General features: G+C 42.0%; 1 protein-coding gene across 3 annotated transcripts; it reads right to left on the bottom strand.

Moving 5' to 3' along the window:
* Window positions 1-1,682: 1,682 nt before the first annotated feature.
* On the bottom strand, window positions 1,683-8,846 carry macc1 (MET transcriptional regulator MACC1). Of its 3 annotated transcripts, none has more exons than XM_042317163.1 (5): window positions 8,398-8,846; window positions 7,078-7,203; window positions 4,616-6,669; window positions 4,265-4,453; window positions 1,683-3,968 (listed from the first exon to the last, which is right to left on the bottom strand). In XM_042317163.1, the coding sequence occupies exons 2-5, from the start codon at window positions 7,193-7,195 to the stop codon at window positions 3,765-3,767; spliced, it is 2,565 nt and encodes an 854-aa protein (XP_042173097.1). In that variant the 5' UTR covers window positions 7,196-7,203; window positions 8,398-8,846; the 3' UTR covers window positions 1,683-3,764. The 3 variants fall into 3 exon arrangements, with proteins under 3 accessions (XP_042173097.1, XP_042173095.1, XP_042173096.1); XM_042317161.1 differs by having other exon boundaries at window positions 8,509-8,846; XM_042317162.1 differs by having other exon boundaries at window positions 8,513-8,845.
* Between the last annotated feature and the right edge of the window lie 7,396 nt (window positions 8,847-16,242).

Below are 16,242 nucleotides of genomic sequence, written 5' to 3'. Positions count from 1 at the left end.
TACAAGATATTTCACTAGTTATAATGTAACAGCCATTGTTTAAAACTATACAGAACATACTGCTTTAGGACTGTAAATATATCAGGAAGGAGGTACATACAGTATATTATACAGTATATCACAAAAGTGAGTACACCCCTCACATTTTTGTAAATATTTGAGTATATCTTTTCATGTGAAAACACTGAAGAAATGACACTTTGCTACAATGTAAAGTAGTGAGTGTACAGCTTGTATAACAGTGTAAATTTGCTGTCCCCTCAAAATAACTCAACACACAGCCATTAATATCTAAACCGCTGGCAACAAAAGTGAGTACACCCCTAAGTGAAAATGTCCAAATTGGGCCCAATTCGCCATTTTCCCTCCCCGGTGTCATGTGACTCATTAGTGTTACAAGGTCTCAGGTGTGAATGGGGAGCAGGTGTGTTACATTTGGTGACATCGCTCTCACACTCCCTCATACTGACTGGTCACTGGAAGTTCAACATGGCACCTCATGACAAAGAACTCTCTGAGGATCTGAAAAAAAGAATTGTTGCTCTACATAAAGATGGCCTGGGCTATAAGAAGATTGCCAAGACCCTGAAACTGAGCTGCAGCACGGTGGCCAAGACCATACAGCGGTTTAACTGGACAGGTTCCACTCAGAACAGGCCTCACCATGGTCGACCAAAGAAGTTGAGTGCACGTGCTCAGCATCATATCCAGTGGTTGTCTTTGGGAAGTAGACGTATGAGTGCTGCCAGCATTGCTGCAGAGGTCGAAGGGGTGGGGGGTCAGCCTGTCAGTGCTCAGACCATACGCCGTACACTGCATCAAATTGGTCTGCATGGCTGTCGTCCCAGAAGGAAGCCTATTCTAAAGATGATGCACAAGAAACCCCGCAAACAGTTTGCTGAAGACAAGCAGACTAAGGACATCGATTACTGGAACCATGTCCTGTGGTCTGATGAGACCAAGATAAACTTATTTGGTTCAGATGGTGTCAAGCGTGTGTGGCGGCAACCAGGTGAGAAGTACAAAGACAAGTGTGTCTTGCCTGGTGTTGGGAGTGTCATGGTCCGGGGCTGCATGAGTGCTGCCGGCACTGGGGAGCTACAGTTCATTGATAGAACCATGAATGCCAACCTGTACTGTGACATACTGAAGCAGAGCATCATCCCCTCCCTTCGGAGACTGGGCCGCAGGGCAGTATTCCAACATGATAACGACCCCAAACACACCTCCAAGACGACCACTGCCTTGCTAAAGAAGCGGAGGGTAAAGGTGATGGACTGGCCAAACATGTCTCCAGACCTAAACCCATCTGTGGGACATCCTCAAACGGAAGGTGGAGGAGTGCAAGGTCTCGAACATCCACCAGCTCCGTGATGTCGTCACGGAGGAGTGGAAGAGGACTCCAGTGGCAATCTGTGAAGCTCTGGTGAACTCCATGCCCAAAAGGTTTAAGACAGTGCTGGAAAATGATGGTGGCCACACAATATGGGTGTACTCACTTTTGTTGCCAGTGGTTTAGACATTAATGGCTGTGTGTTGAGTTATTTTGAGGGGACAGCAAATTTACACTGTTATACAAGCTGTACACTCACTACTTTACATTGTAGCAAAGTGTCATTTCTTCAGTGTTGTCACATGAAAATATATACTCATATTTACAAAAATGTGAGGGGTGTACTCACTTTTGTGATATACTGTATATTTATTTGTTCTTCTATTTTAAGCCAGAATGTATGCAGTCATAACATTCACCTGTAATACAGAACAGAAACAGGACAGACATCCTGAGCTTCCCCGTTGCCAACGCCAACAGATAAAGACTAAAGACCATACAATGCAACTCTCAGTTGAAACCAGCTTAAATAAACAGAGGAGAGAAAGTCAAACTAAAAAGGTCAACAAGAGTAAGTCAACAGAAAACACACAGCCAGGAAATTCTAGGACAAGATTCAATCATATATAGGGTTCAAGGACAGGATTCAATCATATATAGGGTTCAAGGACAGGATTCAATCATATATAGGGTTCAAGGACAGGATTCAATCATATATAGGGTTCAAGGACAGGATTCAATCATATATAGGGTTCAAGGACAGGATTCAATCATATATAGGGTTCAAGGACAGGATTCAATCATATATAGGGTTCAAGGACAGGATTCAATCATATATAGGGTTCAAGGACAGGATTCAATCATATATAGGGTTCAAGGACAGGATTCAATCATATATAGGGTTCAAGGACAGGATGTATTGGTTATAAATTGGGGAGTTAGTATTAGGAATTTCAGATGAATTTCAGCTTTAGGTCTTTTAACTGAAGGGTTTCCTCTGTGGATACAATCTGTCTGTACAGAGAATGTGATCTAGGCCTATGTAATGAAAGCGTTATTGCCATGGTAAATCAAGTCGTTTCAATCCTCCCCCCGTATGAACAGACTTCAGTATTAGGGTCAATGCAAGTCCCTAACGGAAACCAAATATTGTCATGTATCTTTAACTGAACGGATGTGACATGTTAGAGACCAAAGTGAACTGCATGACACTACTCGTAGTATCTTGTCACATTATTACACGACCCACAATGCAAGACACAGACCCTTACTGCTCACTATCCCTGCTACTCTTACAAGACATGTGATTCACAACCTGGTGATGAACTAGAACATAAATAATGGGTCTTCTTCTCAATTAACTACTTTAGTTGACAATTCATTGAAAATAGTCATATATTACTTATCTGTCAAAATGTAAGTGAGATTAATTCATACTTCATACACACCAGGTCACCATTTCAGTTATAAAGCAACATGGTGAAATATTATATTTCAGAAAAATCACAACAAGGTTGTTTTACATTATATTACATATTTAAAATATATTTTAACATAATATGCTATTTTCAAGTAGACAAAACTAAATGCACTGAAAAAGGTTTGAGTGTATGGGCTTAAGACACAGAGTTAAAAAAATAGCAATCTGAATACTGAGGATTGGATCTGGCAGATAAAACAAATGTAATCCCTTCCAACCTTAACCAGAATTAGCGTAAATACAGCTAAAATAAACGTAAATAAATGTAAAATGTAATGAAAAACTAGGGGGATTTCATGTAACATTGTAACATAAAATATAAAAGGTATAAAACCGTGTGACAACTGGAAGTGCTAACTCTACTGTATGTTGCCTTACTATTAATGTCAAATCAATAACAAGCGCTATCACTTAGTGTCAAACAGAAAAACCCAAAGTAACAGACCTCAATATAGTTTCTGCTGTTTTGTCTTAAGAAATTATGTCAAAGAAAGCAGATGTCTGTTAGACAAATTATCAAAACAAAGCCTTTATAAAACTTATGTAAAGATACATATGGTTAATATGGCTGAGATATATGTTCATTTGCATCCTGTGTAACAGAATCTGTCCATACACTGTTTCTGGCTTTGTATGAACAAAATCTAGCAATATAGTTTAAGTATCTAGCCACAATGAATAATTAAATATAGCTATAATTATGTTTACGACATGAACTAAACTCTAAGAAGAAACTCTGACAAAGTGGGCAAAGACACGGCACAATACAAGAACAAACATTGACTTCATCTTCGCCTCCCCCTCTGCATCGTAACAAGGACCTCCATATTCAAAGATAGTGGGAACTGCAGTAAGCTTGATCAAAGGGCCTCTGTGGCCTCAGTTCTACAGTTGTTACCCATTTGAGCTCTCCAGCGTGCTCATTCTTCTCCTCAGTGGGGTTCTATGGTTCTATGGTTTGGGGAAGGCGGAGACCCTGAGGATCTCCAGACAGTTGACTGCGATTAGCGCCCCGGTCAGCTGCCTCCACTGTCTGGTGATTGGGCTCTTCATCTTGTCTAGGGCCAGGTGGAGGTCCTGGATCATGTCCTGGTAGCCCTCTCCGTACAGCTGGCTCCATGAGTACAGGAAGTCATAGGCAGGTTTCCACATAGACTACAATAGAGAGAGGAGGATCCACAAGTTCAGTTCAGTTGATAGATTCTCAAACTATGAACTAACTATCAAATCAGAGTTTATTCGTCATATGCACAGGATACGCAGGGTGTAAATGGTACAATGAAAGCAGTGGAAATAAATCTACAGCACATCTATAATGGACTATACAAATAAAAGTATTGGTAAAGCCTCCCTAATCATTATCTGTTGATCCAATGAGATCATGAAGGGGTGATCTCCTAAGAACAACACATTTTCCTAAATAGAACAAATACAAAGCCAAATGAACTAACCACGGCACTAACTTCTCCACTCTTCCCCCGGTGTGGTGCCTCGTAAGCAGCGATCTGAGCACTGGAGAGTTTCCCCAGCCTCTCAGCGAGCTCCCTCCACCTGATACCCAGCTCCACCGCTGTGGACAGGATGACCGTGTTCTGGATCAGATGAGCCACTAGAGCCTGAGAGTCCATCTTCAACAGACCCTAGGATGGAAAAAGCAACATATAAAACACTTACTTGAAATGCAACAAATGAAGCGCATTAGGAAAAGAGAAAAAGTCATTCAAAACAAAGGTCAAGCTGGTTTGAAGATTCTTCTCTAAACCGGAATACTATCAAACATGCCCCGTCCTTTCTACACTTACGATCATGAGCTTGTGCTGGAACTTCTTCTTGCTGTTCTCAGTGTGGCAGTCCTCCTTCAGTTTCTCCAGCACGCAGGCCACCTTCTCTGCCTCTGTTTCAGCATGTCTCCGTGTGATTGTGTCCAGCAACAAGCTCGAGTAGCCCAGGGCATCAGCGAAGCCCCTCCAGCTGGGGATGTGTTCAGTCACCAGTGTCTGGATGTCTGAGTAGATGTAGGTGAGCTTCTTGAACGGCAGTGCCATGTTGTCCAAGAGGGTCTCGGTGGTGAAGTCAGTGCCGTTGAAGTCGATCACTTGGTCTCGGGTGATGAGCTTGACGTTCTTGTAATGGACCAGGCCGGTCCTGCCTCGGAGGAAGCCTATGTACCACTCCTTGACTTTGGACTGGCCCACCGACCTCACGGTCTCTCTGGAGAGGAGAGCCACTGTGTCACCCTTGAAGTACTCCAGGAGGTACTCCACTCGCGGTTGACGGAGCACTGACTTCAGTGCCACCCCGTAACACTGCACCTTCACAGGTCTGGTCCAGAATTTGGGGAACTCTGGGACGGATTCCTCCGGTATAGATAGCGATTGACACATTTTGTTTCGCATGGGATCTCGCTTTTCAGAGCGAATATGTGCCGCTGCAGGGGAAGACACCTGGAACTCTGCTACTGTGACGCTGTTTGAATCCCTCACCTGGAGGCATAGTTTAAAGGAATCCATCTCCCCATTGCCCATCTTGGCCAGCTCAAGAGGCAGGTGAATGACTTTACCCAGTTTGAGTAGCCCTTGTTTCACCTCTTTCCTTTTATCCTGGGCTTTGACTTCGAACTTTGACGCTATGACGGAAGTTGCAATGTGTAGGTCATTCAGTCTCTCTGGGCTAAACTGGTGCTTCTCCCAGAGCTGTAGCACCAGAGGGGGCAAGTTTCTGCTGCCCCTGTGGATATCTGAGAACGGAAGCCTCGGTGGAACGTTATCGTGGCAAGAGACGACCACGACCACTTTGAAAGATGGATGGATATACTTTGGGCCATAAACGGCGACGGTGACTTGACGATCCAGGTAATCCCAAACGGATGTAGCAGGGGGCTGGATAACTGAGGCCTCTGCGGCTACAATAACATAGAAATTAGACTTTAAGTCTTGAAGATTCATCTGCATGATGTTCTTGTAAATGTAACAGTCCTTGACTTTCTGATAAGGTCCCTCTCTCTTGTTGGACACTAGTCCCACAAATGTGGTCATGACCTGACTTATCGGATCCTTCTTGACCTCCGCGACCATTTTCATTTCCAGCGTGATGGATTCCTTTCCGCTCGTGTTGCTGAGACTCACCTCCAGGAGCGGACTCACGGTTGTCATGTAGTTGTTGTTCAGCCCGTGAGGGGGCTCCAGGATGGCTTTCAGTGCAACCTCCTGAACCTCCCCAGCAGGAACATGGCCCTCTGGGATATGGGCGGTAATATCAGAGTCTGGTAACTGTAGTGACCCTCCGCTGTGACCCATCTTGCAGACTATCTGAGAGTCGGTGGCTTGGGTCTGGGCCCATCCAGGGCTCTGACTCATCAGGCCTAGGTCAAGACATGACCTCGTTAGCTGCCTGTGACTCAACCAGGCCATTTTGTACGCCTCCCGGTCATTTTTCAACCACTCAAAATCTGCATTCAGAAATGGGCCTGCTGACAATTTGAGGCCGTTTTCCCTTTTCGGTTCCTTTCTCTCCTGGTCGCCGAGAATATCCGAGGCACTCCTCCATCTCCCTGATTGTCTTATGCTCTTTTGCTTCGTATCCGCAAAATGGACAAAGTTTGTTTCGTCCGAAGATGTGCTACTGGCGTCAAAGTTCTCACTGTCAAACAGAGTCGAAGGTTCATCTTTCTGTGCTGATAGATCAGCGTTGCTTAATGTTTTGTCATTGTTTGTGTGTAAAATGTCATCCAAAAACGGATTGGATATAGACAGTTTGTTCCAGAATGGATTTGTGGTTTGACTTCCATGTTTGACCTCCGGCTGCAACACAGGCCACTCAGAATGTTTTGTCACTTGATTTATTATGTAACTACTCCCTGTGAAAATACAAAATATCTGTGTCAAATCAAAGCCTTACTTACTAATATAAAACATACATATGAGAGCATGGTAAAATCACACAGAATGGGCTTCAATACTGGCTGTTGCTCTTTAAAGAGGCATTATTTTAAACGAGGGTACCACTCAAAGGAGCTACTGTACAAAACACATCATGCAATTTGAACCTGTTTCATAACCAGGGTTGCAAACATCTAGTAACTTTCCCAAGACTACCAGGCTTTCCAAAAATCCTGTTTCTGGATTTCCTGCTTATTCTCTCCTGATTCCGTGAATCTTCCAACTGGAATCTCTGGAAAACCTGGGAAAGTTACCCGATTTTTGGAAACCTATTAATGACATCTAGTTCAAAGACAATATATTTCATAAACGTTAGAGTAGGCTACCATTTAAATTGTTGATGTTCAGCGTTCCAGTGTCGTCTAGATCAATCAACGTCCCCTCAGATTTGCTCCTAATGAGACTTCCTTGGCGACGAAATGACTTTGCTCTGACAGCTGCCATCTTTAAATCTGTAAACATTAAGATTCATAAGTTACATACACAATTACTACACCTCAAATTGCAATCAGTTGGCATAATAATATAGAGTACACAGTATAACCTATATAATATTTTTCAGAATTCGGAGGGTTGCCGTGGCTCGAATTCGGGTCCAGCGGCTGTGAAGCCAAGACATTAACCGTTATGCCAAGAGGTCCGAACCACTTGACAAGGTCGCTAGGTGTCGAGTTAAGGTCGCTAAAATATATTGGCCAATGTTATAGGTTTTCTACCCTGGCTGTTTATTCTATAAAACGTGGCTACAAACATGATAGTTTAAGAATACGGATAAAGTAGCCTACAGCGGAATCTAAAAAAAAAGCCTATGAAAACACAGAGAAACAACATATCTAGATAGGCTTACAGTTTCTTTCGTTTACCTAAAGTTGTTTTGTGGTGCCGTAGTAGGGCTGGCCGATATCTCAAATTCATATTTTTGGGCCCGATTGCCCAGCCCTATGCCATTGTTAGTCATTTTCCTCCACACTGGTTCACACCTGAGATTCTTTACCTGGGGCTACCTGTGGGATTAGTTTGAGGTAACCTATTTTACAGAGCATAAAGCATGAATTCATTCAGGCTGTAATTTGTTTGCGTAAAGGGACACTTCTTATCATTCATGTATACCCTATGTTGCTGTCGCAGTGAGTCAGTAATAATTCATTTGGGTTGTACACGAGTGCACACAAACAGGTTGCTCTTGTCTGGGATTCAACAATCAGTTATTCCGCAAAGCCGATTCTTGAATGTGTGGGTGGGTGGGTAGCCAACCCTCCTGTCGAACTTCACCTTCGCGTTATGTCGAAATACAGAAGCCTTGTTCAGGAGCACCTGTTGGATAGCCTACCTTATCGTTGAGGAAATATATAGAGACAGACTGAATAAACCATCATCATCGACAAACCATCATCAACATTTGGCTACATACAGTATGACTATTGTAATAGTTGTTTTTTCACATGTAGAAATGGTGCTCCTCTGTCTATGCCAGATTTACAAAAATACTGTTTCCGCAGAGTCAACAGGTGTATTACAAACGCTCGCTTGTGCGCTTCAACTTCGGTAAACCAGTGGCTATGTAGTTCTGTAAGATGAAATATATATATAATAATTAATAAATATATAGCGTCGATGTAAAACTTTAAAACACAAGATAGACCTACCTGTACTATGTTCATACAAATGTTATGATTCCGTTCTGCTACTAGATTTGCACACTTGCCTACAATTTCCAGCGTCGGTAGAAAGAGCAGAAATATTGTAACAATACTTACTTACCATGTCTCGCCAAACTGTGTATCAAAGATGTCGGGGAATCTCACTTTTGATCCATGGTAATAAGGTTTCCGCCATAGCCTTATTTAGACACTAACCAAATCATATCTTTACACCTTCACGCCACAACTCTCGGCTTCTGTTTGCTTTGAAACTACAAGCATTCCGGGACTAGTAGTTCAAAACAATGAGGCTACTCTTCAAATGAGCAGGTTTAACTTTATTATAAACTACAATATCCGTAATGCAATCCTGTATTTACGCAAAGAGTGTTGCAACACCTGAAACTGCAGCAGAAACTAGGTCGGTTCAGTGTTCTGTCATTACCGTAGAGATACTTTTTTTTTCTCCCGCGGATGCAATTACAGTGCCTTGCGAAAGTATTCGGCCCTCTTGAACTTTGCGACCTTTTGCCACATTTCAGGCTTCAAACATAAAGATATAAAACTGTATTTTTTTGTGAAGAATCAACAACAAGTGGGACACAATCATGAAGTGGAACGACATTTATTGGATATTTCAAACTTTTTTAACAAATCAAAAACTGAAAAATTGGGCGTGCAAAATTATTCAGCCCCCTTAAGTTAATACTTTGTAGCGCCACCTTTTGCTGCGATTACAGCTGTAAGTCGCTTGGGGTATGTCTCTATCAGTTTTGCACATCGAGAGACTGAATTTTTTCCCATTCCTCCTTGCAAAACAGCTCGAGCTCAGTGAGGTTGGATGGAGAGCATTTGTGAACAGCAGTTTTCAGTTCTTTCCACAGATTCTCGATTGGATTCAGGTCTGGACTTTGACTTGGCCATTCTAACACCTGGATATGTTTATTTTTGAACCATTCCATTGTAGATTTTGCTTTATGTTTTGGATCATTGTCTTGTTGGAAGACAAATCTCCATCCCAGTCTCAGGTCTTTTGCAGACTCCATCAGGTTTTCTTCCAGAATGGTCCTGTATTTGGCTCCATCCATCTTGCCATCAATTTTAACCATCTTCCCTGTCCCTGCTGAAGAAAAGCAGGTCCAAACCATGATGCTGCCACCACCATGTTTGACAGTGGGGATTGTGTGTGTTCAGGGTGATGAGCTGTGTTGCTTTTACGCCAAACATAACGTTTTGCATTGTTGCCAAAAAGTTCAATTTTGGTTTCATCTGACCAGAGCACCTTCTTCCACATGTTTGGTGTGTCTCCCAGGTGGCTTGTGGCAAACTTTAAACAACACTTTTTATGGATATCTTTAAGAAATGGCTTTCTTCTTGCCACTCTTCCATAAAGGCCAGATTTGTGCAATATACGACTGATTGTTGTCCTATGGACAGTCTCCCACCTCAGCTGTAGATCTCTGCAGTTCATCCAGAGTGATCATGGGCCTGTTGGCTGCATCTCTGATCAGTCTTCTCCTTGTATGAGCTGAAAGTTTAGAGGGACGACCAGGTCTTGGTAGATTTGCAGTGGTCTGATACTCCTTCCATTTCAATATTATCGCTTGCACAGTGCTCCTTGGGATGTTTAAAGCTTGGGAAATCTTTTTGTATCCAAATCCGGCTTTTAACTTCTTCACAACAGTATCTCGGACCTGCCTGGTGTGTTCCTTGTTCTTCATGATGCTCTCTGCGCTTTTAACAGACCTCTGAGACTATCACAGTGCAGGTGCATTTATACGGAGACTTGATTACACACAGGTGGATTGTATTTATCATCATTAGTCATTTCGGTCAACATTGGATCATTCAGAGATCCTCACTGAACTTCTGGAGCGTGTTTGCTGCACTGAAAGTAAAGGGGCTGAATAATTTTGCACGCCCAATTTTTCAGTTTTTGATTTGTTAAAAAAGTTTGAAATATCCAATAAATGTCGTTCCACTTCATGATTGTGTCCCACTTGTTGTTGATTCTTCACAAAAAAATACAGTTTTATATCTTTATGTTTGAAGCCTGAAATGTGGAAAAAGGTCGCAAAGTTCAAGAGGGCCGAGAATACTTTCGCAAGGCACTGTATATTGTATTTACTTTGCCACCATGGCCTTTTTTTGCCTTTACCTCCCTTATCTCACCTCATTTGCTCACATCGTATATAAACTTGTTTCTACTGTATTATTGACTGTATGTTTGTTTTACTCCATGTGTAACTCTGTGTTGTTGAATGTGTCAAACTGCTTTGCTTTATCTTGGCCAGTTTGCAATTGTAAATGAGAACTTGTTCTCAACTTGCCTACCTGGTTAAATAAAGATGAAATAAAAATATATTTTTTAAAGATATCAAAAAAATGCATACCATATGTTTGTGGTGTTGAGTTTGCACTCATATATCTTGTCTAAACTAAATATCCAAACCCAATATGCAAACTCAATATCCAAACCCAATGTCCAAAATCAATGAAAAGTTGATGTGGATGAATTGTGGCCAGGACCACTATTATTGTGGCCTGAGCCGGTGTGGTGTCGTGTTGACCTTGGTCTCTGAAAGTAGCTGGTGTTGGAGGAATGCGACTAAGCGCTCCTGAGTAGATTATGACTGTTCATTTTTTATGGGGAAAAGGAGGTCATACAGCACCTATTTAAAACTCTGGGTAACACATACAATTATTGTGAAAGGCAAAATGCAAATAAAACTTCACTTCCAGATTAAGGTTATGCCCTTTTGGTGCTCAAACCTCAAATGAATACTTTTTTTGATAAAACATGATTGATCAAATATTTCAGTATTGTACATATCATACCCCTGAAACTGGTACTGTAGTAGTCGATGCTTAGGACAACTCTACTGACAATGACTTGAAAGAAGTGAGACAGATATGCCTCCTACTGGTCATCCTTAAACAAACTTGCATCACAATGCTAGTTAGATACTATGCTGTTGAGAAAGTTGACTAAAGTCTGCTCTCTAGTGGTGCTCTTAAAGTGTTGTTGTGCCAGGATAAAAATTTACTAGATGACTGACTGAATGTACATTGAGTGAAAATGTCTTTCCCCTCATATAGAGCCTTGCTACTCAAAAATGAGTTCATGGACATCATCATAAGGCCCGTTTATACCTGCCACTAACATGCATCCTTTGTCCTGATCTTGTCCCAATCTTATCCGTTTACACTTATAAAATCTGATCAAAATCAGTTCCTAATGCATCTGTTAATCATCTACACCTGTCTAAAAATGTGGCCACAATCTGAATGTGGACAAGATCAAGACAAGGGACGCATGTTAGAACCAGGTATAAATGGGGCTAGAGTCTCTGTGGAAAGTAGCAATATGTGAATCACTTTGTATTAAAGGGATAGTTCACCCAAATTACAACATTACTTACATCAGTGGTTCCCTACCAGGTCTACTTGGACCGCTACGGGTACTTGACCTACACACAGAGGGTACTTGAGAAGACTCATGAGACCATAGGCCTACTGGTAAATGGCACATGACGGGCTCCTTCAGGGGCACTCCGGTAAGAGCTAAATTAAATTGGTGGTACAGTAACCAAAAAAGGTTGAGAACCACTGGAAGTCATCTATTAGCCAGAAGAGACTGTATTCAGCATTTCAAATATTTTTTAACTGTTAACTTTGGGGCAGCAGCATGTTCGAATTGCATGAAGATAGTTTACCCAAATTACAACATTAGGCGATTCATTGCACTGAAAGCAGTCTATGGGCTAGAAGAGACTATAATTATTATATATATTTTTTTACTTCACAACTGCCACTAACTGCGAACTTCAGACCAGCAACATGTATGAATACATGTCTAAACCAGCTAGGATGGAAAGAAGTACTGTACCAGTCAAAGGTTTGGACACACCTACTCATTCAAGGGCTTTTCTTTATTTGGACTATTTTCTACATTGTAGAATAATAGTGAAGACATCACAACTATGAAATAACACATATAGAATCATGTAGTAACCAAAAAGGTGTTAAACAAATCAAAACAGATTTTAGATTTTAGATTCTTCAAAGTAGGCACCCTTTGCATTGATGACAGTTTTGCACACTCTTGGCATTCTCTCAAACAAGTTCACCTGGAATGTTTTTCCAACAGTCTTGAAGGAGGTCTCACATATACTGAGCACTTGTTGGCTACTTTTCCTTCACTCTGCGGTCCAACTCATCCCAAACCATCTCAATTGGGTTGCAGTCAGGTGATTGTGGAGACCATGTCATCTGATGCATCACTCCATCACTCTCCTTCTTGGTCAAATAGCCCTTACACAGCCTGGAGGTGTGTTGGGTCATTGTCCTGTAGAAAAACAAATGATAGTCCCACTAAGCACAATCCAGATGGGTTGGAGAATCGCTGCAGAATGCTGTGGCAGCCATGCTGGTTAAGTGTGCCTTGAATACTAAATAAATCACAGACAGTGTCACCAGCAAAGCACCCCCACACCATCACACCTCCTCCTCCATGCTTCACAGTCGGAACCACATATGCAATGTCATCCGTTCACATACTCTGCGTCTCACAAAGACACAGCAGTTGGACCCAAAAATCTCAAATTTGGACTCATCAGACCAAAGAACAGATTTCCACCAGACTAATGTCCATTGCTCATGTTTCTTGGCCCAAGCAAGTCTTGTCATGCCCTGATCTGTTTCATCTGTGTTGCCCATCTTTCCAGTTATCCCGTGTATTTATACCTGTGTTCTCTGTTTGTCTCTATGTAAACTGAAAACGACATATCCTGAGACTGAAAAACAGCTTCTATCTCAAGGCCATCAGACTGTTAAACAGCCACCACTAACATTGAGTGGCTGCTGCCAACATACTGACTCAACTCCAGCCACTTTAATGATGGACATTTATGGAAATGTATGTTTAAAAAATGTATCACTAGCCACTTTAAACAATGCCACTTAATATAATGTTTACGTACCTTACATTACTCATCTCATATGTATATGTATATACTGTACTCTATATCATCTACTGCATATTGCCATCTTTATGTAATACATGTATCACTAGCCACTTTAAACTATGCCACTTTATGTTTATATACCCTACATTACTCATCTCATATGTATATAGTGTACTCTATACCATCTACTGCATCTTGCCTATGCCGTTCTGTACCATCACTCATTCATATATCTTTATGTACATATTATTTATCCCTTTACACTTCTGTGTATAACAAGAACAATGGTGGCCCTCTTGAAGCATGTGGGAACAGCAGACTGGGATAAGGATTGATTGAATATGTCCGTAAACACACCAACCGGCTGGTCTGCGCATGATCTGAGGACTCGGCTGGGGATGCCGTCTGGGCCTGCAGCCTTGTGAGGGTTAACACGTTTAAATGTTTTACTCACGTCGGCTGCAGTGAAGGAGAGTCCACAGGTTTTGGTAGCGGGCTGTGTCAGTGGCCCGCTACCATCCTGCTGTGGGGCGACTACTCGGGGGCCAATGATAACTTTATGGATGTTACCCTGGCGTCTGAGCTGGGCATACCACTCAACCCCTCTACATTCCCATGGATGTTAGAGCGCTGGACATGCGCTCCATAGGCCGGGTCACCCACCATACCACCCCCATCAACCTACGAGTGTCAGGGAACCACAGCGAGACGCTCCGATTCCTGCTAGTTACGTTTCTGCAGGTTCCCGTGGTATTGGGATTCTTTTGGCTCCAGCGACACAATCTTTCTATTGACTGGTCTCTCTATTGACTTGCCCCGGACCTCTTCGCCATTTCCGCGGATTACACCCCCAGGGTCCGAGACCATTCTCCCATGCTCCAAGATCATTAGCCCCTCTGCTGTTCGTCTTCTGTTGCCCCGTACCCTCTGTATACATCCTACTTTTCATATATCTAGAGTTAAACCCATGTCTCGCAGCCCTTTGTCGCCTGTTTCTGGGTCTCATCTCTGAGTTCCAACGCCAGAACCCTGGGTCAACCAGGTATGCGCCCAGGTAGGATGTCAGGGGGAGCCCCTAGGGGGGGTACTGTCACACCCTGATCTGTTTCACCTGTATTGGTGTTTGTCTCCACCCTCCTCCACGTGTCGCCCATCTTTCCCGTTATCCCCTATGTATTTATACCTGTGTTCTCTGTTTGTCTGTTGCCAGTTTGTTTCCCTGCCTGCCCTGACCCTGAGACTGCCTTGCGTTCTGGACCCTTACACCCTCTCTGTATTATTGACCCTTGCCTGCCTTGCCCTGTCATTTGCCTGCCCCTGTTTAAGGAATAAACTTTTGTTTCTTCAAAACTGTCTGCATCTGGGTTATAGCTTAAATGTGACAAGTGTCTTCTATTTGGTGTCCTTTAGTATTGGTTTCTTTGCAGCAATTCGACCATGAAGGCTTTATTCACGCAGTCAATAAACCTGAATGAGTATGTGTCCAAACTTGACGGCTCCTGCACGTGGCTGTAACGTGTACGCTAAGAATCGGGAAGCAAGTACAGGTAGTGAATTTAATAAATAACGTAACAAAACATGAAATACGAGTAGTGTAGACATGAAACAAAATCAGAATCAATAACGTCTGGGGAAAGAACCAAAGGGAGTGACAGATATAGGGAAGGTAATCAGGAAGGTGATGGAGTCCAGGTGAGTCTCATGAGCGGGAGTAGATGTGACAGTGGCAAGGGGTTAAGCCCTCTCACCTGGTTAAAAGTTAAAAGTGTGTACAGATGTAGAATCTTAATTTTACCTATACTGTCACAGCAAAATAAGGATTTAAACATTTAGGCCATACATTCTGAGCAACAAAAGAGTGATCAAATTAAGATCCTACACCTGTAGATTATATCAGTGGGACTGTTTACCTCCAGGGAACCTAGTGGATGCAGGTTCCTGGTGCTTCAAATTCCATAGCAGGTTCATTTAATGTGAAGAAAGTTAATTTACTGTGTGCTATGTTAGGCCTACACATGTGTAGGCTAGTATTGACTCTCACAGTACAGTATGTTCATATTTTAAGCTATACTGATTCACAAACAATTGATATGCAAACATTCATTGTGATATAAAAAGGTCTTTACTTATTATGCTTTTCCAAATGTTGCATTTGAATGCAATATGAACACAGCATCTACTGTCCATGGGCTTCAATTAAGCCTTAACAGTTACATTTTGTCTAGAGTGGGACCAACAGTTGTTGAGAACATAGTTAGCCTGGACCCTTTTTCTAAATTAAACAGTAAGGTAGTAGTTTATGTAATTCCATCTGGAATGAATGGTTATACAAGCCAGTATGTTCAGAGTTCATACATGTTGAACAATACAGTTCTCCAAATAGTCAGACAAACCTGTTTTTTCTAGATAGCATCTCATGCATTGTAGATAGCATCTTCTGCATTCTCGCCATGACCTGTGCATTATTCAAACACACGCACACGGTTGTGCACACACACCTACACATCAGGTATATCTCAGTGCCGAAACCAGATCATACTGTAGTTCCTCAACAACATGGTGTTAGGAGAGTTCATTTATCTTAAGTAGCACGATCACTAACATGTCATGAAAGTAATGACATTTTCCTGAGATTCGCAATTAAGTAGTGGAAAAAATCAGTAAGGAAAATCAGATCAATGTCAGGTTGATTAATCTGACTTGATCACTGGGTCGAGATTGTTAATAGTAATACAATTAAACATTTCAAAGCTCATTTAAATTAAAGTCTTGGTCCAGATATTATTCTGGACATAAAATAACAAGAAACAGGATTCTTAGGTTGGCATCTAATTTAATCATATGTTTTATTCTGAAAACGAAAAACATTGTTGTCTGATGGGAG

The sequence above is a fragment of the Oncorhynchus tshawytscha genome, unplaced genomic scaffold, assembly GCF_018296145.1.
Source record: "Oncorhynchus tshawytscha isolate Ot180627B unplaced genomic scaffold, Otsh_v2.0 Un_contig_107_pilon_pilon, whole genome shotgun sequence".
NCBI lineage: Eukaryota > Metazoa > Chordata > Actinopteri > Salmoniformes > Salmonidae > Oncorhynchus > Oncorhynchus tshawytscha.
Note: the sequence above shows the minus strand (reverse complement) of the source record. Positions and strands in the feature narration are given on the sequence as shown.